This window comes from Diplotaxodon limnothrissa, linkage group LG16, assembly GCF_057381915.1.
Source record: "Diplotaxodon limnothrissa isolate DT_005_m linkage group LG16, D_limnothrissa_male_GT1.1, whole genome shotgun sequence".
In the NCBI taxonomy this organism is placed as follows: domain Eukaryota; kingdom Metazoa; phylum Chordata; class Actinopteri; order Cichliformes; family Cichlidae; genus Diplotaxodon; species Diplotaxodon limnothrissa.
In genome coordinates, this window is record NC_140611.1 from 6,975,558 (window position 1) to 6,999,074 (window position 23,517).

Sequence of the window (23,517 nt, forward strand, 5' to 3'; positions counted from 1 at the left end):
AGGTGGATTTGAAGCAGGCCGGTACCACAGCGTGGGCCAAGGACAGATTGAATATGTCTGTGAGCACTCCTGCAAGCTCCTCAGAACACGCTCTGAGAACACGCCCGGGGATGCCATCGGGACCTGCAGCCTTGTGGACATTGATCCTGCTCAGCACCGCTCCTACATCGGTGGGGGAGAGAGTCAGAGGTTGGTGGTCTGGCGTCACGTCTGCTTTGGTTGTGGTTGTGGGGTTCCCTCGCTCAAAACGAGCATAAAAGTTGTTGAGCTCGTTGAGGAAGGAGACATCAGAGGATGCGGGGGAGGGTTTGGTGGTCCTGTAGTCTGTAATGGTCTGGAGTCCTTGCCACATGCGTCGGGGGTTGGAGTTGGAGAAGTGTTCTTCTACCTTCTTTTTGTAATGGTGTTTGGCTTTTTTGATGCCCTTCTTTAGATTAGCCCTGGCTGTACTGTAGGCGTGTGCATCTCCAGACCTAAAGGCGGTGTTGCGGGCCTTCAGGAGGAGACGAACATCCCGGTTCATCCAAGGCTTCTGGTTGGGGTACATGGTGATCCGTTTCTGGGTGGTGACACTGTCTGTGGTTTCGGAGATGTAATCCAGTACAGATGAGGCGTACTGGTCCAGGTCTGTGTGGGTGAACATATTCCAGTCTGTGTTTTTAAATCTGTCCTGGAGCACTGCGTCTGTCCCCTCTGGCCACACTTTAATTGTCCTCACAGCAGGTTTCACACGTTGGATGAGTGGTGAATACCTAGGTGTAAGGAACAGGGAGAGATGGTCCGATTGTCCAATGTGGGGGAGGGGTGTGGCTTTGTAGGCTCCAGCCAGGTTGGAATACACATGGTCTAAAGTCTTGTCTCCTCTGGTGTGGCAGGAGACATGTTGGTGGAATCTGGGAAGGACTGTCTTTAAGTTGGTGTGGTTGAAGTCGCCAGCAACAATAAAAGCAGCCTCGGGGTGTTTATTCTGGTGTTTGTTAATGGCTGCAGAAAGTTCTTTCATGGCCAACCTAGCATTAGCATCGGGGGGTATATACACGGCAGTGAGTATGATCGAAGTGAGTTCTCTGGGGAGATAATAAGGTCTGCATTTGACCATTAAAAACTCCGCAGCTCGCACGCAGCATGAATCACAAATCAGCCACTTTGGCGGAGAAAAAGAACAAATTCCGGTCTGCCTGTTGGCTTAAAACCAAGAGATTTCTGGCAAGAGCCACACAAAAAGGTCAAAAGACACGGCAGAATAATTTCTCCTGAAAGTCTGTCAGGTTAAGCTGGAGTATTGCTGAGTGCTCATTGCTACGCAGGTCAAATAGACAGGAAAAAAAACCAAAAGAAAACAGACGCAGACAATGAATAATAGCATGATCGGATTCTCCCTGAAAAAGCTGAAATGTTTTGACACCTCAGATGTGAAATAGGTCTATAGCTGCCACACAAAATAAGTGTATATGCTCTCTGTTGTTGCTTCCCTTTGTCAGAACCGTGCTGCGTCTTGCAAAAGTACACGTCTATATATGCTGATTTTCTGGAGAAGGCTGACAGCAGGCGTGGATTGTTTTGGATTGAGAAGAAGAATAACGCAGCTGTGAAGATTAGGTAACAAAAGGGTTTTTTTGGTGGATTTCACTGTGGTACCTGAGGAGATAAGTAATTATTCAACACGCATGCCTCTTGTTATCTGGTCAGGGCAGCGATAATACAAACTGCATAAAACATTTAGATGGGGAAATGTGAACTTGTCACACTAAAGGGAAATCAGAAAAAAACAAAGGGCGAACAGCGTGACAAAGTAGACATCAAAAAGCAACAAAAAACACCATGTGGGATCTCTGTGCCAGTGCACTTCAGCGCATTTGATCTTACTGGAGCTATACTTGGCTTTGGAGTTGTCGACGTGGCATTATCCACTAGTTCAAAGCAGCAAAGCAGAGCCCAGCTGATATAGGATTATTAAGACTGATACCGATATTTGGCAGTTTAAAAATCTGATATTCAAATATATTGGCTGATATGTTTTCTTCTTTTAGACACACAAGACATAAACTTTCACGTGTAGTTATTTATGTACCTGTTTGCGCTCTTCCTGGCTCGATCAGCTGGTTGTTGTGTTTGTTGGTTATTCATAATGTTCCCACCTTTCTGTAAAATGTTATTTCCTTTTATGAAAAGAAAAACACATTCAAAATTCCCAGGGAGGAGTTTCCTCTACGTCCTCTCTTTTGTCCTTCTAAAGCTGTTGCTACACGTGAAAAGTTGTGCTTTTGTTTCCACTGTCCTCTATTCTTTGTTCTGGAAATTATTTGAAATGTTTCAGGTATTTGTGGGAGGAAAGAGTGGGCGCTTACACGGCACGTAACATCATGGCAGCCTAATATTAACCATATTTTCACTGTTCCTGTACAATAATAAGGACTTTTTCAACCTTCATACATCATAGACTCATAAAAATGATGACAACTATCCCACGGTGCTCTCAGGATCCCAGGACAACTCTGTCATTCTCTACTCTCCACTTGCATTAGATTTCAAGCCATTATCTGGAAGAAGGACAACGCCACTGAATCGTATTTAGTGCTGCAAAATCATTAGGCTCATGCTGCACATCGCATCCTGACATGTGGTTGTCCAATTATACATGCTACGTGAATGTGGGGATGTGGGTAACAGTATAATCGGAGAGCAGCTGCCCGCTTTCACTAATTGCTGCTGATTTTCTAGCCATTACTGCAAATGTACACAACAGAAGCCGACACGCATATGTTCGGACACAAACACATGGATACTCAAACAAACAAACAGGCGCGCTCACAAACGCCAGATTGCTGACCGGCAGAGATGCATGTGCTGCGCTTTCTAATGAGCCAGTTCTACAACCTATCAGAGGCTGCTGATAAAAATCTAAAATACTGCAAACGAATGTCAAGTAAACACATCAGGAATTCTCAGCAGCTTTATCTGATAGTCTCCAAAGCGCCTGGTACTATTGAAGTCACATACTGAATAATGGCAGCTTCTTAGCATGCCAAATAGTCTCTAACAAAAACAAATAATGTATATCGTCATTCCATTTCCTGTCAGCGTGTAAATAAAAAGCTAGATGAGTAGTGCATGAGTTGCCTCTGCATATCAGTTTAAGCCTTGTTTGCACTGCCTTCTTCAAACCTATTATTTCACAGAGCACAAACTGAAGAAAGGAGTTTAGATCTCACCGTATGACTCCATTTGGAGAGATATAATCATTTTACAGGGTAAAAATGAGCCTTAGTCTATTAGGAGAGGTTTCTAAAAGCTGCACACAATGGGTCTTTTTGAAGCAAAATACCTGAAGCCCTGAGATCCCTGAGAGGAATGTTGACGACTCGAAAGCAAAAGTATGAGTTTGATGAAGCCACTTAACAATATTTGAACACTTTATACAGCCAAGTGTAGTTTTTATAGACTCCTAGTCGTATAATCTAATGTTTAAAGTGTATGAATGAAAAATACCAGCACTTCTGTCGACCTCAACGTGATTTATTTATGCTTTGTGCATTCAGGCTTAGGTCAGGTTACAGAGAACCAATTTCCATTGTATTTATATTTTGCTCCACATACCTGAATTTCTATACGGCAAAACGTAGCAATCCAGATGCTTCCATAGAGGAATGAAAATACATATTATCATGCTCAGGCTTTGCTTTTTTACCAGATCTCGGTTCAAAGAAACACCTACAGGAAAGCGCGCAGCAACTTTTCAGACAGTGCTCTTCAACGCCTACATGGAAACAAACAAGTGAAGGGGCTGTTGAGAAAGAATGGCGTTCATTCACTGCAGTAAAGTCACCTTGTAAGGCAGCTGAATTCTCGCACGATTCGATAGATCACGATCATGAGAGCTGCGGTTCAATCAACAACATAAAGGGAAGTGCTCGCCTTCTTCTCCTGGGTGTTTAAATAGATAGATGGTTCATCCAGTCACTTGACAAATGTCTTTTGGAAATGAAGATGATGTCAGTTATACACAGTTTTGTTTTTGTTGCATAGACCTGGAATCACAAACGTCTTTCTGAAGCCCCTCAGACTGCGACAGGTTTTACTTCTTTACACCTTTTGTGTAATTTGCCGATCTTATTTGATGACGTTTTGGTATGTGGTGTTAATCAAATGTCTCGTGCAATAATGTGCTAATTATTTAATGAAAAATGCTGCTCGTTTTCCAAACAGCTTACATGTTACCTATTTGGAAAACTGGTAACAACTTCCTAGCTGGTTCAGTGGCACGTCAGGTTACCAGTGAAGTAGAGACCTGCCATCTGTTGATTTAACAATATGCTTTCTGCATTGTATTAAAAAAGTCCAAATCCACTCTGAGTAATGCCAGATAAACTCAGACATTCAAAACAAGTGCTCTTACATACTCAATACCATCCGGAAGGTTTAAGCAATGGTAAATGTTAAATGTTCTTATTTAGCTTTTTTTTTACGATGAGCACTCAAAGTGTTTTATACAACTTGTTCATTCACCCAATCACACCCGTTCTCACAAGCACTTTTCTAGGTTTTCAGTGCTACCGAACTAACATTCACACTGCGATGAATGCACTGGAAAGCAACCTGGGGTTAGTATCTTGCCCAAGGATTTTTGCCATGCAGACTGGTGCAGACTTCCAGTTAGCAGGTGACCTGCTCTACTACCTGAGCTACAGCCACCCCATCAAATCAAACTACTTGCTTCAGCCAAAGGAATTCAGAAAGGAAATCATTGCCGTCTGATGCCCTGTTCTAAGTTTGTTTGTTTGTTTCAGTTTTTGAAGGTCAGCTTTTGTCCTTAAATCAAAGGTTATAACAGAGGCGGAAATGTGTACAGGTTTCAAAGCAAAAGCAAAATTGTGATTTATGATTTCTTGACCTATTTCATGCGGACTGACTTGACTTGAAGGAGGAGGCTTGGGGCTTGGGGTTTTTGCAGAGGTACAGCATCCTGTTCTTTCTTCTTTGCAGCTATGACAAAATCAAAGGTAAATATATGTGATTTTACCTTTGAACAATGGCCAGATGTGTTAATGATTTGTCGCTCAACTATGATTTCTCTGAGAGCAAAGAGAGGAGATCCTTAAATTACTTTTCCAAATTACAACATTTTTTTTTTTTTTTTACATAAAAAACCCCCAAAACAAACACAAAAATCTAATATATTCTATCTAGAAACTGCAGAAACAATCTCTTTGACTTGGAAGATTCAAGAAACTTCCACTATAAAAGACCTCTCCGGTGTCTTTAGAGTGAAAACAGACAACCTGAGAGCCCATCCATCTCACAGAGCCAGTGGTTCACAGTAGTATTAAAGCGGTGGAATGGGAACAATGTTCCCACCCTCCCCACAAAGGGCTCAACACCCATCTTCCAAATCAGTCCTCTGGGTCACACCAAGCCTTGAATGAGCTCCCTTCCTAAAGCTTCTGGGGGTTTGAGCCGTGCATCCAGAGCATCAATGGAAATAGTGTTCCTCCCCCTCACAATAGTCAAATCAACTGTGGGAGTACTTTCTCCTCCTCTCGCTCCCCTTTTATTCCGGCTTTGCTCAGACCTTGCCGAGGCTGAACGGAGGAGGGATGGGAGAGAAAAGGCACATGCCTTCACGTCCGCTTCGCATGCACACAAAGAGAAAAATCAAATTGCTCAGACATGCACACATGCGCGTATGAGCGCACGCTCGCTCACGACGCGCGTTCTCGCACACCTCGTCTAATGGCCAAGAGGGGTAACAATGAGAACGTGTGGAAAAAGACAGAAATCCCAGAATATTCTCATGTTGGGAAGAATGCACATCCAGTTTAAAAGCTGCCCTCCAAATGAGGAACAGAGTCGCCTTTATTCAAACCACACCTGTTATTAATTGTTTTTTATTATTAATTAATTATTAATTTTATTAACCAATTAATCCTTTTCATCTGGAAATTCTTAGAAAATGTGGAGGCTGTTCATCACTAGCTCCCCAAGACCAAAGTTTAAATGTTTCAGCCAACAAGCTAAGCAGCAAATTCTCACATATGGAAAATAAGAAAAGAATAATCTGTTGCATGCTAATTTTAAACTCCAATAATCATTTAAAGCTTCAAAAAAATCAAGTTTCCCCTCCTGCTTGACAGGCTTTCCATTTTTATCTCTATTCTCCTTGTTTGTAAATAGCAGAGGAGGAAACAATGATGATAACGTTCCGCAGACAAATTGAGACTGTTGGGTCGCATCAAGCTTTAATTAGCAGGGTTGCAGACAGGGGGCAGAGACGTTGCTGCCGTACTGGATTTCACAGACAACGAGGTTGTCTGTCAATGCAGAGAAAGGCCAGGTTACAAACAGCCAGACAGCGTGAGTGAAGGCCACGCCAAGTACACTCTGCATTCAGAAACAATGAGATCTGGGGAGGCTGAGGGGACCCAGACAGACACTGTGGAATTATTCATTTCCACCCACCAGCTCAGACCGCTCGGCCTCCCTCTGCTGACGGCTCAAACTGTCTGCTTATTGCAAGTACACGTTCCTCCTCAAACCGAGTCTGTCATTAACAAAAGACTGAGCTAAAAAAAATCTGATGCAGATTCTCATCAGGGTGCTGCTGCGGCGGTGAGGCAAAGTGCATCTGTCAAGCTGCAGTTTGTTTCTGACAGTAAAATTGGCCACAAAACACTCACATCAACCTCAAAAAAAGGACCAAAAAAAGCAAGAAACAAGCCTGAGCCAAAATTTGAATGTTTCTCTAAGTTGTCACATAGCTGAGGAATGATTTCATTTTGAATAAAATGAGGCTCGGGACCTCAATCGAGCCTCGGTGTGTGTCTGTGTGTGTGTGAATGGAAAATGGCAACATTTATGTCAGTACTGTGGGACAACATAATCACATTCAGGTGACTAGGCAGCAGAGCTCTGTATTCTCAGTATAAAGACCACGGCGAGTATTGAGGCGAGGGCTGCCACCTCAAATCATAGTGTCTGACGCTGTTATTTCAAATCTAGCGTTATATTAACATAACAGAGAGCAACAGACACGCCAATGTGGCTGCAGTGTTCTGAATATACAGAGCCACTTTAAGGCAGCATCTCTCCATGTGTCTCTTCACACTCCTTGAAATATCTTAACAAAAAAATGAAGAAAGAAAGAAAGAAAGAAAACAACACGTCTTTTGGACCCTCTCTCTGCTTTTGGACAGCTTTGTTTTTCCTCAGTGCACCCTGACCTGATTACCATGTGAATCCTGCTCCAGAAGGCCACTTTAAAACTGTAAAAAATCTCTTTTCTTTACTTCCACATAGCAAGGACACGCACATACACACACAAAGGGGTGCAAAATAAGGACCAACAGGCATAATTGTGCACCCCTGCAAACCACTCATTACTTTGTAACCATAAAGGCATCCTTCCTGAAAGTGCAGAGATAGGTTTTTGGTTTTGGGGGTGTTTTTATTTTTGTTGGAACTCTCAAGTCAGGGTTCAAAAAAGACATAAGATGATAGAGTGCATAAATGAAGTGAGGTGTGGTTCACACGGGTGGCAGCAGATGTCCTGGACAGCTTGTTTGGCGTGCATGAAAAGTCAAACAGCTGAATGACAGACTAACAGCAGAGATATCGCTCTGTGAAAGCTGTCAGTTTCCACTCTCTACCTTGGTTTCTTGGATGGTGAAAACCTACACCTTGAAATGACAAAACAGTCTGTCAACAGCAAGAGTTATTGTTATTTTTATCCCTCAAGCTCCTTTTCCATCTTTATACAACTGGAGCTATATGAAGGGTAACTGCGCGAGAAAAGTGGCATCAAACCTGACACAATAACACTTCTTATCTGTATCCGTCTGTTATCGCTTTAGACGAGACGTGCTCACGGCAACACTCGCGCACCTGCGATGGTCAGACCATATTGAGCGTTTCATCCTCGTCAGGCGGAGGAGAGGAGAGATCAAGTTCTCCGGACATTAAACTTTCATATCTGTTCACCGCATCTCAAATGATGCCCGACAACAGAAATATCACACTTGGCCCCGTCTAAATATGCATCATTAAAAATCTGATGAAAAGGCCGCCAGCTCGTCTATTCCACACCTATCATATTTGGTAATGGAAATGAATTATTTATGTCGCCATTAGATGCCATGGAGATACATGACCCCTGGATAACATTGGGAAAACAAAACACTTCCACACGCTGTAGTTACATGGAAAATGAGAAAGAAGGGGAAAGTGAACGTAGAGTAGTTCTAAGAGGATAGCTGGAGGGGGATAGGTTGCAGGGAGGTTATCCAGTTTGGGATTGTTTTTTTTGGATCTCTTTCTGCTTGGCAGGTCTGATTCTGCCCCACCAGGACCTGTCAAGAGCCCTCATAAATTCATCAAAGATGAACCTACTTTCCATTTGAATGGAGTGACCCAGGATACTAAAAACAGCTCTCCAAATAACAAAAGCGTTAATGATCCATATGACAAGCATCTGGGCCTAACAAAACCTGTCAAATGGATGAATATCAATCAAAAGATGAGGGAGATATGGTAGTTTCACACATATTGATGAATGAACAAAATAAAAGCAATAGTTATGCCAATGTAGGGTACGGGGGGTTGGTGATCAGATGAGATGAAATAAGATGATGTGGCAAATTTATTCATCCCATATTTGGGAAATTCTTTTGTTACGGCAGTTTAAGTGATCAATTATAACTGGATTGTGATGGGGTTGCTCCTTGTTATTCCACAGAAAGGGAAGTGGGAAATTACCACTATGAAGCTGTCTTTAGTGGATTACTAATTGTAGCTAATTGAGGATATTAAATATGTTTTTTTCTTGTCTGTTGTATGGAAAAAAAACAAGCTGCATTAAAAAAGGATTATATCATCACCTTTGCCAAAACTCACACCAGCCATGGTGCATATTTGAGTGTTAATGAATAATACATGAATTTACAATACTGAAGAAACTGAACAACTGGGGCTCAATAAAAACATTTTTTTTAAAAAGCTACAGATGAATAGAGTGCAGCACCACAAAAACTACCAAGAGCCCAGTGATGATAGTCGCTGTTGCAGGAAAATAGCTTTCAGTTGAATAAGCTGTTTGATTAATTTGGTCGGGGGGGGGGGGGGGGGGGGGGGGGGTAATAAGATTTAATATTTTAAGCCTTAAAAATTCCAGCCACAAAATTTCTCTGAAAACTGTTCTCAGTGAACTGTCTCCAGATAAAAGTTTGTGCGTAAGCTTTTGGCATTTGATCGACTGATTAAAACAAAAAGAAAAAACAATCAAGCAATACTTCATGAAAGTCTCTTTGCGTGCTCATTTGACCAAACTTGTGTGCGTGCAGATTGTCTGTAACTCTACAGCAGACGTTACCTGGCAAGGTGTCGCCACAGCTGTACAGTGCCGCTCAACACTGCCCTCTGTTGCTCTGCTACAACACGGTCCGCTTTGGAGCTCTTGACAAATCATTTCAGGATAATCAACTCAAATTTACGCAAAATGAAATCGACCTATTTCTTTTATAATAGGGTATCTCTTTGTTCGAAATCCACAGCCTCAGGCGCTTTTACCTGGACAGCTTTACAATTTAAACTATTACAAATCTGAAGTGTCTTTATCGGGGAGAAATGGAGAAGCTATTCATCCAAGTGACAAGCTCATGAATATTTTCTGAGTGTTCTCGTGCAGAATTAGCCTCACTAACGTTTCCTGGGATTGGGAAAGAACAAAACACCCGAATCGTTGTGCGCAAGGCTGCTCAACCCGTGCGTAAAAGCTGTTAATCTGTTATCGGAAGTGATGAGCAATGAGGTCATTATTGGCCGTCTTTAAGTCAGACAATAAAATTCACTTGCACAGTCGGGAAGAAAAGACAGGGTGGTCGATTTTACACCAAACTTCTGAACCGCCAAATTGGGTTACCGCGCACACAAATATTTAAAAAGAGAAATGCCGACCAGGCGCACAATCTCCCAAAAAATGCACTTTCCTTCCCAAGCATATCTCCTAACAACGGGAACAAGTTTCCCAACAAGGTTGCTTTTTAAGTCCACGTCTTGCCTCTTACCGGGACTACAGGACAGCGTGCAGCACAAAGTAAGTTTGAGGCAGTGCTAATGTGGCAGGCACAGCCAGCTCCTGCAGCCCACAAATGCGCCTCTGATCCTGGGATGAAACGTGAGTGGAAAGTAAAACTGGCGAGACATAAAGGAGCAGCTCTGAATAACACGCTATATCAACGGACAAATCACTTTGCCTCAAGCAGTTAAAGTGGGAAAAAGAGGATATCCGCAAAGTGTCTGACATTTAGGATAAAAACACAGCCCCACCGCTCAAACCCCGCTCTGATAGAAAAATGGTCCAGAGAGAAACGGACCCCACAGCATGGCTGAATAAAGCTTTCGAGTAGCCAATCCATTAGTGATGGAGGGTCCCTTATTTATTTTATCTGTGCAGGTCAGCTAAGCTGCAGCAGGCTATTGTGCTGATTTGCCTTTAATATGAAAAAAAAATCAAACACCTCAGTCAAAGTCGAACTGCAATCCATTTCGTAAATCTGAAGCGGGATACAAGCTGGAAACTGGTGCACAACACACCCAAAAAGTGCTTTGTATTAGTCCTCCCAGGTATTTTGCAGTGGAAAAGAAGGGAAAAGTGATTTTTCTTTTACCTTGCAAGATGTTTGTATTCCCTAAGTTGATGAGAATGCCAGGTAGAGATAAGGAGAGAATCACAGTCGCAGTTTTTAAGCTGTGGAGCCAGAATAGAGATGGGTTCTAGTCTTGTTTCCTCAGCCGCTGCGCGTTCCTCTCCGAGAGACTTGCAGCCGACAACTGCGCTCTCTCTTCCTTACCGTCGGACTATACCACCGGGTTGGGGGAGAGCGGGGAGGAGTGGAGGATTGGGGGTGGTGAGGAGGGTGGGGGGGGGGGAGTAAGAGGCCGATTTGCAAGCGCAATCGGGAGGAACATACGCACGGACACCCCGGAGAGCAAGAAGAGTGTCACAACACTGCCTATGTCCAGTGCAGAAACAGCCGCACCGAGTTAAGAAAAGACCAAAGGGATTTTCTGGGAAAGGTTTGCCCTGCGTGCTGTTGTCTGGGATGCAACAGCAGCCTACCTGCCGTCGGGGTAACCGGGCAATAAAGGTCCACTGGGAATGTGAGTGTTCCCCTGCTTTGCAAGTAAACAGCAAAGCTTAAACAGGGAACACAAGTTATGGTTATACACTTTTCTGTTTTGTTACTACTCTAGTCTATTTACATTCCACAAGCCTAAAATTTACAGGAAATTCTTAACTATGTCTTAGGCCAATTACAATGGCAACAACCAATACATGCAAGTAAAACCAAACAAACAAAACTTTTCAATTTGTTTACTACTGAATTTCAAGATGGCAATAAGGTTAACATCAGAGCAAGTCAAAGTCCATTCTGAAAACACTGTCATTCTATGCTGTAGATGTGTTTTCTTTAGTGTCAAAAAAGACTTGATGGGCACATCCGAAAGAAACATTTGTTTATAGAGCATCACTGCTCTATTCTATTCTATTCTATTCTATTCTATTCTATTCTATTCTATTCTTCACTGACGTATATGGATTAAACTGGGTGTTTGATTGGCCCCTTTTTTATCGTTATACAGTGTTATCACTGTACGCAATTTTCTACAATTCTCCACATCTATTCTGTTCTATTATATTTTATTCTATTCACCTTGCGCCAAACGTTGCTTAAATCAGATGTTGTTGAGCACATTTCATCAAGCCAATTTTTCTTCAGGAGTGGAAGTCCAATTGATAAAGAGCTAATTAAGATCCTTTCAATCACAAGCCAATTTACTAATTAGCCCCTCGTGTAATTAATTGTCCTTCAGTATGTCTGCATTAGTCCGATAAAAACAAAACCACGTAGACTACAGTTCTTACACTCGGTGCTAACCTGTGTGTGTGTGTGTGTGTGTGTGTGTGTGTGTGTGTGTGTGTGTGTGTGTGTGTGTGTGTGTGTGTTGGGGGTAGCAGCTGCAATAGCTCCCCCGTGACTTTTGCTGCCTCCCCCGCTCAGGACTACATTTCCCAATAACCCTTGCGCCATGCTCAAGAATCCGTGGAAAAGCGAATGCGCCTGCGTATCCAGACGTGGCAACGGCATCATGGCCTCTTGGAATCGCTACGGGAGTCGGATGAGAGAGGCGAAAATGTTAACGTTGGTGTTGCTGGTGAGTCACACGAACCTCTTGTGTGTTTCATTTAAAGTGCGTCGCTGTGCCATCCCTCAATACAGAAGAGAAATTATTTTTTAAAAATAAATCTAAATCGCTCCTCCTCTCCGCGTCTTCTAGCCTGTCCGTGCAGGAGGTGCAGGAGGGAAGTTGACAGCCCTTGACTGAACTTGGTGCCCAGATTTAAGCAGCTAGTAATAATAATAAGGGGGCACTGCGGTGTGTGTGGCGCAGGTATTATCACTGGATTTATTTATGTAGCTGCCCGCACTCAGCGGCGTCTGGCCGGCGGTCGCATGTGCACACACGGGGTCCCTCCCTTGTTTCTAAACCGTAAACCGTCCGGTAAAGTCCGGACAACCGGGGCTCCTCAGAGAGCTTACCTTTCTGTCACAGCTTATGCTGCACATGCCGCTTTTGTTGCATTCACCGGGCGTGTTAGACTTACACTCCACGGTCGCAGCTCAGCAGCCCATTCATTTTCACTCTTAAGTGGAACTGAAAGTTGCAAACTGAAGTGACTTGCACAGTGCGGGTCTGGCTGTTGACCACTGACTGGCAGTTGGGGAGCATGCAGCTCAAGTGCGCTTTGGAAGCAGGACAGTAGGCTGTGCAGTCTCCCTCCGTGTGGCGTGACGTGTCACAACTTGTTCACGTGCCCTAATTTAATTGTATCAAACAGCAAATATGTTGACTCTTGTGCACTATAATTTAGGATAAGAAAACCCGTGATTCTAACTTGGTCCTGCTCGGTAAAATGAGATAGGGGCGATCGTGGCTCAAGAGTTGGGAGTTCGCCTTGTAATCGGAAGGTTGGCGGTTCGAGCCCCAGCTTGGACAGTCTCGGTCGTTGTGTCCTTGGGCAAGACACTTCACCCGTTGCCTACTGGTGGTGGTCAGAGGGCCTGGTGGCGCCAGTGTCCGGCAGCCTCGCCTCTGTCAGTGCGCCCCAGGGTGGCTGTGGCTACAATGTAGCTTACCATCACCAGTGCGTGAATGTGTGGATGACTGGATATGTAAAGCGCTTTGGGGTCCTTAGGGACTAGAAAAGCGCTATATAAATACAGGCCAATGAGAGATCATGGGGAAAATCGCCTGTGAATTTGTCACAGAACTCAATACCTTCACAGAGCAGAGATGCCAAACTCATTTTACATTTTGGGCCACGTACAGCCCACTTTGATCTTAAGTGGGCCAGACCTGTGAAACTCCTCTGTCTGTCAGTGTGAAGAAGTTTAGCTACACATTTAATCCCCGAGATATTTTAACATAAGGAAAGGAAGAACTTTCAGCAGTATATCTCAGTTTTTCCTACATGATTAAAAAAAAATGCTGTAGTAAGAACCAAGTCTGTAAAATTACAGAATAAGTGATCTTAGCTTAATGTGCAGACTGTCCTTCTATTATAAAACAGAGAATTTGTGTTGTGTTCATTGACAGATTGTCCTCTTCCTCCCACTGTCAGCCCATTGTAAAAGTCATAGGTTTCTATTGTTGACAGTGGAAGAACAGGACATTGCTGTCATTTAATTGTTTGTCTATTAATTATTCACTTTGGTGTAGCATGAATGGAGGAGCTCAGTAGAAAAAGCTGTAAAACATAGGAAGCTACAGTTAAAAGTCTAAAAATGTACCCCCTCCTTCACATTTTCCAAAGCTGTCCAGTGGGCCAGATTGGAATCTTTAGCGGACTGATTCTGGCCCCAGGACTTTATGTTTGACACCCCTAGCATAGCGTAAGTGAATCTTTGGTGTTTCCATGCGATTAATGATCTTAAATAAGCATTAACAGTAAGGACAGCCCTCCTATGTAGGTGTTCCTGGAGTCACACAGAGCTTTATGTCCGTGAAGTTTGCTGGGACACTCACGTGTGGAGCCCAAGGACTAATGAAGATTCTTCGCTCTGTAGACATAATTACATCCAAAACACACAACAGGGACACAGCTTCTAAAGTGTTAGACTAAACAAAAGTGTGCTAAGATGTCAGATGTGCTGCTGTAACTGCTTAAACATTTATAACTTCAGGAAAAATCTACACTGATCTGCTCCAGTTGATTTTCATCTTGCAGAGCGATGATAAATGGAGGACAATAGCTCCCCGGAACTCTGGGAAGATATCTTAAATTAAATATAAGCCTGCAAAGTGTACCATAATAAAGAAGGTAAGGTGTGCGAGCACCCTTTAAACAGGTAATCAGTTCATTGTCTCAGCTCTAAAAAGCGAGCTAGCTCTGTAATGTAGAGCGACATTCGTGCCACTTTAGACCACGGTTACTGATGCAGACCTTTTCCTGCTCTGCTTCCTGTTGTGAAGCAGCCTTTCGCACACAAGGGTGGTGATTGGGTGTGTGTGTGTGCGTGCGTGCAGTACGCTCTGTATATATGCATTTGACAGTGATACTTTGTGACACGTTGGCACCGTGCCACAGCTCTTGGGAGTAAATAGTGACTGTGCTGTTCAAGCGCTTACTCTCGGCTGTAATTTTACAGCATTTACATCCACAGCAGAAACATGGAGTCAATTTATTCAGCTGGTGTTAATTATTAAAACAGGACAAAAATCAAATTTCTTCAATTTCGACCTCTTCCAGCCCAATTTAAACTCCTTGAGTCTACTGGACCTCATCAGAACCGGCAGATTTCAGTATATTGGGCCTGATAAGTGCTTTATGACGGCAGGTGAATCCAGCAGCAGCTTTGAAGGCTCCATCATCTGCCAGTAGAAGCAGACCAAGCTAGATGCCGGGCATCAAAACTGATATGTGATATCATGAAAGGAAATGTGCAATTTATTGCTCAGGATGTTGGAGTTATTCCACAGTAGTTCCTGTGCTATGAGCCACTGGGATTTTCTCTTGGCTCTTGATAAAGCCTCTTTGGGTGTTAGGTAGCACTGTCGGGTGTTTGTAGGTGATTCTGTATGGGAGGTGATAAACCACTGCAGCAGTTAGAGGCCAGCTGTCTGGGTGGTAAAGGCCTGCCTGTCAAAACAATTTAATCCAAACACCCTTCTCTCTCACACACACACTCAGACACACACACCCCACCCACACCCACCCCATATACACAATTAACTATCTGGATTGCTTGCCCATGGCTGGTAACTTTAAAATTATGTCTCCTTGTCAATGACACACTACTTTTTTTGAGGCCAGAAAAATCAATGTGTGGCCCTACCTTCTTTCACTGACATTTCGTTTACACATTTACAGAAATAGCAGCGTTAGCAGTAGCCATGGGGATGGAGGGGACTTTATTGATGTGTTCCCCGAAACATATCTTTGTGGTATTTGCAGTGTTGAACATGTATTTTAGACATTAATTATATCCACACACTGTCATAACCACACTCTGCCATTAGCGATTGCTTGGTAAATTAATATATGTCGTAATACTTTACATGTTATTTCTGATTGCTGTTTATCTGAAGGAGATGGCCTCCTGGCAGTTTTTACTTGCAATAAAAAAATGTGTACTCTTAAACTTAATAAAACACTAAAAATTGTGTCTTTCGTGTGTTTTGAGCATGATAAATAATCGCTTGGTCCTGGGTGGAAAAAAGAAAAGACTAAATCTATCATGTGTAGAATCTTTAAGACATTTCTCATAGGTCCTAAAAAGAGTTGGACAATGATGAAGAGGAGTTTGGGAAGCTCCTTCCAGCTATAGCCTTTTTAGGTCGTCAGTATTTGTGGGAGGTTTTAATTGAACAGCCTTCCTGAGGACATGACGCAATATCTGGGTTAGTTTGAAGTCAGCACTGTGGATTGACCATTTGAAAACCTTTTATTTTTTTCCCACCATTCTGTTGTTGATTGGATTTGGTTCATTCTCTTGTTGCGTCACCAAACCTCTCCTAAGCTTCAGGGCATGGAAAGGGGCTCTGACATACTTCTGTAACTTTATTGAAACGGTTTAGCTTACATTGTTCTCTAAATAACTGCATCTCACCCTCAGGTAGAAAAGCCTAATGCCTTCCTAATATGAGGATTATGCATTTTGCTGTAGGTTCAACATTTGCGTCATTGTCCCAGAAGTGTTGTAGAGCGTCCACTTGGCCTTTGCTACACTTGTGACATGGCATGTGTTTCTTATGTTTGGAAGTTGTCGACGTATCTGTTGGTGTTTTGCTGTTAGTCTGGTTCTTTTTTAACCTCTTTCTGTATTTCATGGTGTCCTCTTGGTGTGATCTTTGCTGGTGCCCCCTCAGAAAGAGACGGAGAGTAGCAAGAAATCTGGTTTCCCCTATTTGCTGTCAGTTTGTGTTAATGTGTAAATTGTTTCTTATTTCTTTGGTAAAATGTGTTTGCCTATAATTTTAAATCACATGAAGATTGGCTTAAATTTTAGGAGTAATCAGTATAGAAATCCTGGTCATTCTAAAGGTTCACATCTACATGACTGCATTTAGTCATCAGTTATTATTAATATCTATGTGTCCTCCACTTCTCACCTTCAGCTTGTTCTAGCAGATGGCTGCCCTCCTGAGCCTGGTTCTGCCGGAGGTTTCTTCCTGTTAAAAGGGAGTTTTTTCTTTCCACTGTCACCCAGTGCCTGCTCACAGGAGGTCATCTGATTGTTGGCGTTCGCTATGCATTATCGTGGGGGCTTTACCTTACAATATAAGACAGCTGTTGTTGTGATTTGATGCTATACAAAATAAAATGAATTCATATTTGACTCTTTGTAAAAGATTTCTGCTAAAATGTTTGGTTAGTACCAGAAAAGCATCCATGCTTTATTTCACAGCACTGGCTCAGCAGTGTGTTAGTAGGCCAAACTTCTCTCGTGACGTCTGTCAGTGATAGCTGAAATGTGATAGTTGCAAAAGCAGTTAATTGATTGCTCCTCTGCTCATTTGAAAGCTAAGAGGCCTCTAAATCAGCACTCTGTGTGTGTATGTGTGTTATCAGATGCTAAATAGCTTCCTTTACAATCAGCCAGTCCGCACACACCAACTACACCTGAATGGCTCATTAGTCATAGGAAACTCAAGGCAAGTGCTTGACAAACACTGGTGTGATTTGTGCTGATTCAGTAATGCCCCTAGAACTGGATGCCATTTATTAAGCAGATTTGTCAGAGCAGATGGAGGGTGTGGGCTCGCAGGCAGGGGCTAGGGCTCCTGCTGCTTGGTGTGCACCACATTTTTCTGCGGTGACGTGATGGGATATACCTTTTATGGCAGAGGAGGAAGGTAGTTGTATAACCTACTAATGGATTTCCTCTGCCTTCTGAGGCATATTCAGGGTTGTAATTAGTGATGATGAACGCATTTCAGGTAGATTACCTTCATGAGAATGAATGTTTCACATTTGTACGTGTTTAAGTGATTGCGCCCTTTTTGGTTTTGAGCTTGGATTTGATATGTTTTTTCTTTTTGTTTCACTTTTCTTCAGCTTGTCTTTTTTTGCTACAGTCCCAGCAGGAGAAACGCAGGTTGGAGATCATAGCACATTATTGCAACGGTTACTTTAAAGATGGGAAGCAGGTCTGCGATAACTGACAAATCTGTTGCCATGTAAATGCACAGAATTCCTGTTAACTACTTGCATCCAGAGTCCTCGTTTATTTGAAACGGGAATTAAAATAGTGACATAGTTGCAGCAGGAATGTGATTTAACTGCAAAATGACAATGGCGCTGGCCAGTCCCCTATTGAAAAGACTTTGTCATCAATATGAGTCAGTGTGCAATGTATTGTCTGTGTTGATAAATTAGTTGGCAATTGGGTGCAAACCATTGCCAATTAGGGCTGTGCGATATGACCAAAATCTTATATCGGGATATAAGAATTCTATCGTCCCGATAACGATATAAATCACAAAAATGTAACATTTTCTGTAAATTCTGTGAATCTCGGGCAGCTCGACTTGCGGGAAGTGTTTCCAGCTGCGCGTCATGTAGCTGGAGTCGAGTGTTTTAACCGATGCATGAAACGATACATTTTTAGACATAAGTTGTAACGGCCGCCGTTTTCTTTGTGAGTATTTATTACACGGCGTGCTGCGGGGAAAAGTCTGTTCTAACGTTTGAGTCTAAGGTCTATTTTTTAGCACCTGGTGGCTTTTTTACTTCTCATCTGTAAATAATCTGCTCTTTCACGTGATTCAGTTTATTTTGAAAAGTCTCAACAGGATCTTGAGCTTTATTATGAAAGGTTTATGTGGAACATAAACAAGCGGACATGCGATGGTGTTACCGTTGTTGTTGCTAACGACAACGCATAAAAACAGGCGCTTGTCCGTCCGTAGTGTGGTTATATTAAATGTAAGAGAAAGAGAGAACTTTAAGAAATGAATATAGCCACTACAATGACCATCAGAACGATGAAAAAATATTGCCGTAAACAGTTTATTTTGCGACACCACGAAACAAACGATAGCGTAAAATGAAACGATCGACGTTTTTATATCGTCATCCGATATATATCGTTATATCGAACAGCCCTATTGCCAGTCTTTCTGAGATTGCAGTCAGTCTGAGTTGGACTGTGATTAGAGATTTAGAGACCAATTTCCTCCCGCCAGGTGACCTGTGAAGTCACCTTGCAACTTGGTCACTGCAACAACTTTCAAGTGTATCAATGCAATTGCTGAGCAACTGTCAGATTTTCATAGGACAGCAACTGCCTTGTAGCTATTTAAACTCAAGTGCAACTGAGCCACTAGTGTTATAAGTCTGACGAAATTGTTGGCGGGTTGTTATCAGCTTCCAAAAGGTTGATTCTGTTCATCTTGACGCGGCGTTTTCAATGTGAGAAACGTTTTGTCACTAATCCAAGTGACTTCTTTAGTCTCAGCTCACTGCAGGTTTCCCCAACCGTATAAACAGTACATTTGCACAGTAAACTGAAACCAGCCCATTGAATAAACAATGGGCTGTCAGGTCAGTTCCTTGATCATTAATATGCAAATTGTCAAACGTTTCTCCCATTGAAAACGCTGCGTCCAGATGCATGATTGAACAAGCATCAAGACGTTATTATTAGGTGATATCAGCTTATCCCAAACATATTATTTTAGGTTCTGTGCACGTTCCGTATCAGATAAACAAAACGAAAACAGTTTGGCAGTAAATCCTTTGTGATATTTAGAGAGTTGTTTTTTAAAAGCTGCGGCTTTTAGTGCTGTCAGATTATATTGTGTCTCCAGATTGTGTTTGCCAAAATCAAATTGATAATAAAGGTAATTATTTCTCTTGAGTTGACTCACCAAGTGGAATTGGGGGCAATTTACCTCTGTAGAGTACAGAGGTAAAACAAAAGAAGCTTGTTTTTCTTTTCCTGCTCTGTGTTCCTCGTTCTCATTTAGCATTCCCAGTGGAGTCTGATACCTGTGAAAAATGAGTGCTGCTCCCCTTGTATCTAATCTCTATTCATCTGCTTTGTACCAATGAGGTTGTCCACCTGTAGAGGGTGGCGATAATGGGGAAATGCAATGTTGGGAAGGTGCGAACACAACACAATTATAATGGCTCTCACAGCGATGGTAGGTGAGCAGAGCTTTCGGAGCTGTTGTTGTGGTACACAGCTTGGTGGTTGCTAGCCACTAGTGGGATTTCTGTTTATTGGTTATACTGCTGATGGGTCACTCGAACAAAGATGTCCTTAGGTTGAGGTCTTTGAAAAACCGGCACTCTAATCTGTAACCGGATTTTAAGAACACTGGTGTATTTCAGCTTAATACACAACATTAAGATGGTATTTACTAATTCATTAATCAAGCAGTAAACTGGGGATATGACTGAGCGGTTAACTAGAATTGAAATGATACGACTTGGATTATATATTCATAAACTAATTCTTGGTTTGCCTTTTTTTTTTTTTTCTTGAAGAAAAATGTGGAATGAGCCTTATCCTTTCATCAGTGACAGTCTTGATGGTCTGTGAAGTATTAACTCCTACTTAATCAGACTCCATGATAACATTTTCTTTCTTGTTTGAACGTGATGAAACTGTAATGTCAGAGCTTTCTCATATTAATATTTTGAAGTAGGAAAAATATATTAAATCAGCTATTTTTATCTTATCAGGTAACACCTACCACTGGACACATCCCTAAATTTCAGCATGTTCAGATAATGTATTAATGTAATGTTCATCAGATAGTCAGAAATGACAGGAAAATGCAACATAGTTATATGTACAACACAGTGCTGGTTGGTATGACTGTAAAAAGGTTCTATTGAATTTTGGTGCTCTCACAGTTTTGTCATTATTATTATTATTATTATTATTATTATTATTATAGATAATCAGGCTTTTCAACTGATTTAAAACAGACCATACTTCGATCAGGATTATATTTTTTCTCCTTATCTTTAAAGCCAGTATTAAAACACATCTTTTAAAGGTTGCCTGATCTGTTGATGCATTGACTTTTAATTCTATGGTGTTTTCCAATTTTATGCATACTGTGATTTTGCTATTTAATTGTGTCCTTGAGTGTCTTGAAAGATGCCTATAAATAAAAGTTATTATTTTTATTATTATTATATTGAACATAAGTGTTTGTATTATGATAAAAAACGAATTAAATAAAACCACACAATGAAAACAATTACAAAAATATGCTCTTAACCCTGTAAGGTCAAGTGGATCAAATTTGATACATACATTTAAAAAAAAAAAGATCTCTATGTAATCAGCCGCCACAGCAAATGCTAATATAAGAAAAAAAGCACAATTTTGACAGTAAATCTCAGTTTTCTACATGATAAAGAAATATTGCTGTAGTAAATTAAAGAAATTGGTTTATCTATTAGTTTGGTGTAGTGTGATTGAGAATGGGGGAGGCAGAAAAAACAGAGTGATTCTGAACCCTGGGCATTATATTTGACACCCCTGATATAAAGTTACAGAGCTCAGGTTTTTGGTAATTAGTAGTCCATCAATGCATTGTATTACAGAGCTTCCTGCTGTAGTTAATTTGCTGTATTGTGGGGTTTTTGTTTTTTTTGAGACTATATGCTAATCAGCAGCAGTCATAACTTAATATGAAGTGTTATATTTTGGATTGAACAGAATAAATATTATTATTATTATGTATTATTTTCAACTTTCTTTGTTGTGGTTTCAGTACTTCCTGTGATAACTCAGACTGAATGTAATCTTAATGACAAATTAATTTTAAGACTTTCACATCAGACTGAAGGTGATTGACCCTTTGCCTATCAGTAATGTCAACTGACAGCATAATTCAGTGTGCTAGCATAAGGATACATGTGTTTGCTTAGTAAATACGTTGCTCGCTTAACGATTTCAATATGAAATTCTATCCATATGTCTTCTTCCGCTTATCCGGGGCTGGGTTGTGGGGGCGGCAGCCCAAGCAGAGAAGCCCAAACCTCCCTCTGTGTCCTGGGTCTGCCCCGGGCCTCCTCCCTGTGGGACATGCCGGGAACACCTTACCCAGGAGCCATCTTTGTTAGATGCCCAAACCAACTCAACTGGCTCCTTTTGATGTGACGGAGTAGCTTTCCACTCTGAGCTCCTCCCAGATGCCCGAACTTCTCAGACTATCTCTAAAGGAGAGGCCAGCCACCCTTCAGAGGAAGCCCATTTCCACCGCTTGTATCCGCGATCACGTTCCTTTGGTCACTACCCACAGCTCGTGACCATAGAAATTTATAGCTTCGCTTTAACACTCAGCTCTCTTCACTACAACAGACTGGCACAGCGTCCGCATCACTGCAGCCGCAGCATCGATCCGTCTGTCGATCTCCCGCTCCCATCTCCCGTCACTAGTGAACAAGAACTTGTCCCTGTCCTGGGCACTCCACCCTTTTTCCATGGCCTCAGATTTGGAGGTGCTGATTCTCATTCCCACCGCTTCACACTCGGCTGCGAACCGTTCCAAAGTGAGCTGGAGGCCATCACCTGATGGATCCAACAGAACCACATCATCCGCAAAAAGCAGAAATGGGATTCTGAGACCACCCAAGGGAAAGCCCTCTGCCACTTGGCTGCACCTAGAAATTCTGTCCATAAAAATTATGAACAGAATAAGTGACAAAGGGCAGCATTGGCAGAGCCCATCACCCACCAGGAATGAGTCCAACTTATAGCCAACTATGCAGACCAAGCACTTGCAACGGTTGTACTGTATAAGGATGAATGGCCCATAGCAATGGGCCAGACACCACATACTCCCAGAGCACCTGAATTCAAATAAAAAAAATAAATAAATAAAAACTCAGCTTTTTGTGACACATGCAGGAGTTTCTCTGTCCTGCATCTATTATGAAATTAGAACACATCAGGTTTAAGTTTGCATTAAAGCTTTCATGATACGGTGTATCGTAAAATGAATGTCAGGCCATACAGGACAGGTACAGTATTCAGTGTAGGGTGTCATTCTGCTGATTACCTAAGATTAAATGCCAGGTGTCCGTGTCTCTTTACTCTGGACTAGGCTGTAAAACTTGTGAATAGAGTCGGTACGAGTTAATGAGTCAGTGAAACCTATTTCTGTCTGATGATAGCGATACTTCTGTTTTTGAGCATTGGTGAGTCTTTCTGTGAAGTGGGTCAAACAGATTTAGGCGCTTGAACAGACTCATCAATGACAGTGGGGACATGAGCACTTTTAAGAAGCATACATCTTCTTAGTTTTCATCATAAGCAATTATCAATAGGAGATAAACATTAGGTGCAATTGTAAAATATTAGTTTCAGATCAGTTTCTGCTGGGCGGTAGTGGCTTGCTGCTTGTGATCCATTTAAGTCAAGCTTTAATCATTAACCATTCGATTTTTATGGACCACAGTAGCCTGATTGCACAAGTGATTGAGTGTTCAGAAACCATAGACATATTCATGAAATTTACATTCCACTTAGCAATCGTCATGTGGGTCAGTTACTAGAAATTCAGGGGAAAAATAGATCATTATGCCCTCATGGTAATATATATACATTTGCATATGCAATTCACCAATCTTCTCAGACTGTAGCACAGTGCACCATGTAATTCCCCCCCCCCCCATAAATACATCATCTTGATTCAAAGACTGCTTTGAAACCATAGATGACTATTTATGAATATGCTAATTTCTTTCCTGGTACTGATACTGAATGCATCATGCTCCATTTTAACCTGTTCAAGATCTTTTTTGAATTAGAAGAGTTTAAGGATGAACATAATAAAGACTAATGTCTCCAAAAATGGAACATTTTCACATATTTTCAATAAATAACCAAATAAATTAATTACATTCTTTAAATCTGATGCAAATAATGAAAAATGTTCATTTTTAGAATGATTTACTGTACAAAGTATGTTGTGGGCTCGTTTAACTTCTGTCTC

At 41.8% G+C, this 23,517-nt stretch overlaps 2 protein-coding genes across 2 annotated transcripts in view; one reads left to right on the forward strand and one right to left on the reverse strand.

The window, feature by feature from the left end:
* sema5ba (sema domain, seven thrombospondin repeats (type 1 and type 1-like), transmembrane domain (TM) and short cytoplasmic domain, (semaphorin) 5Ba) overlaps positions 1-10,810 on the reverse strand; it is a 206,520-nt gene extending 195,710 nt beyond the window's left edge. Inside the window, exon 1 of the mRNA XM_085374937.1 lies at positions 10,659-10,810. The gene's annotated coding sequence lies outside the window, so the exon portion shown is untranslated. The remainder of the gene's footprint in view (positions 1-10,658) is intronic.
* A 1,329-nt stretch (positions 10,811-12,139) lies between these two features.
* Positions 12,140-23,517, forward strand: part of pdia5 (protein disulfide isomerase family A, member 5) — a 73,717-nt gene continuing 62,339 nt past the window's right edge. Inside the window, exon 1 of the mRNA XM_085374403.1 lies at positions 12,140-12,207. Within this exon, the coding sequence (XP_085230529.1) occupies positions 12,142-12,207 (66 nt within the window). The 5' untranslated portion in view covers positions 12,140-12,141. The remainder of the gene's footprint in view (positions 12,208-23,517) is intronic.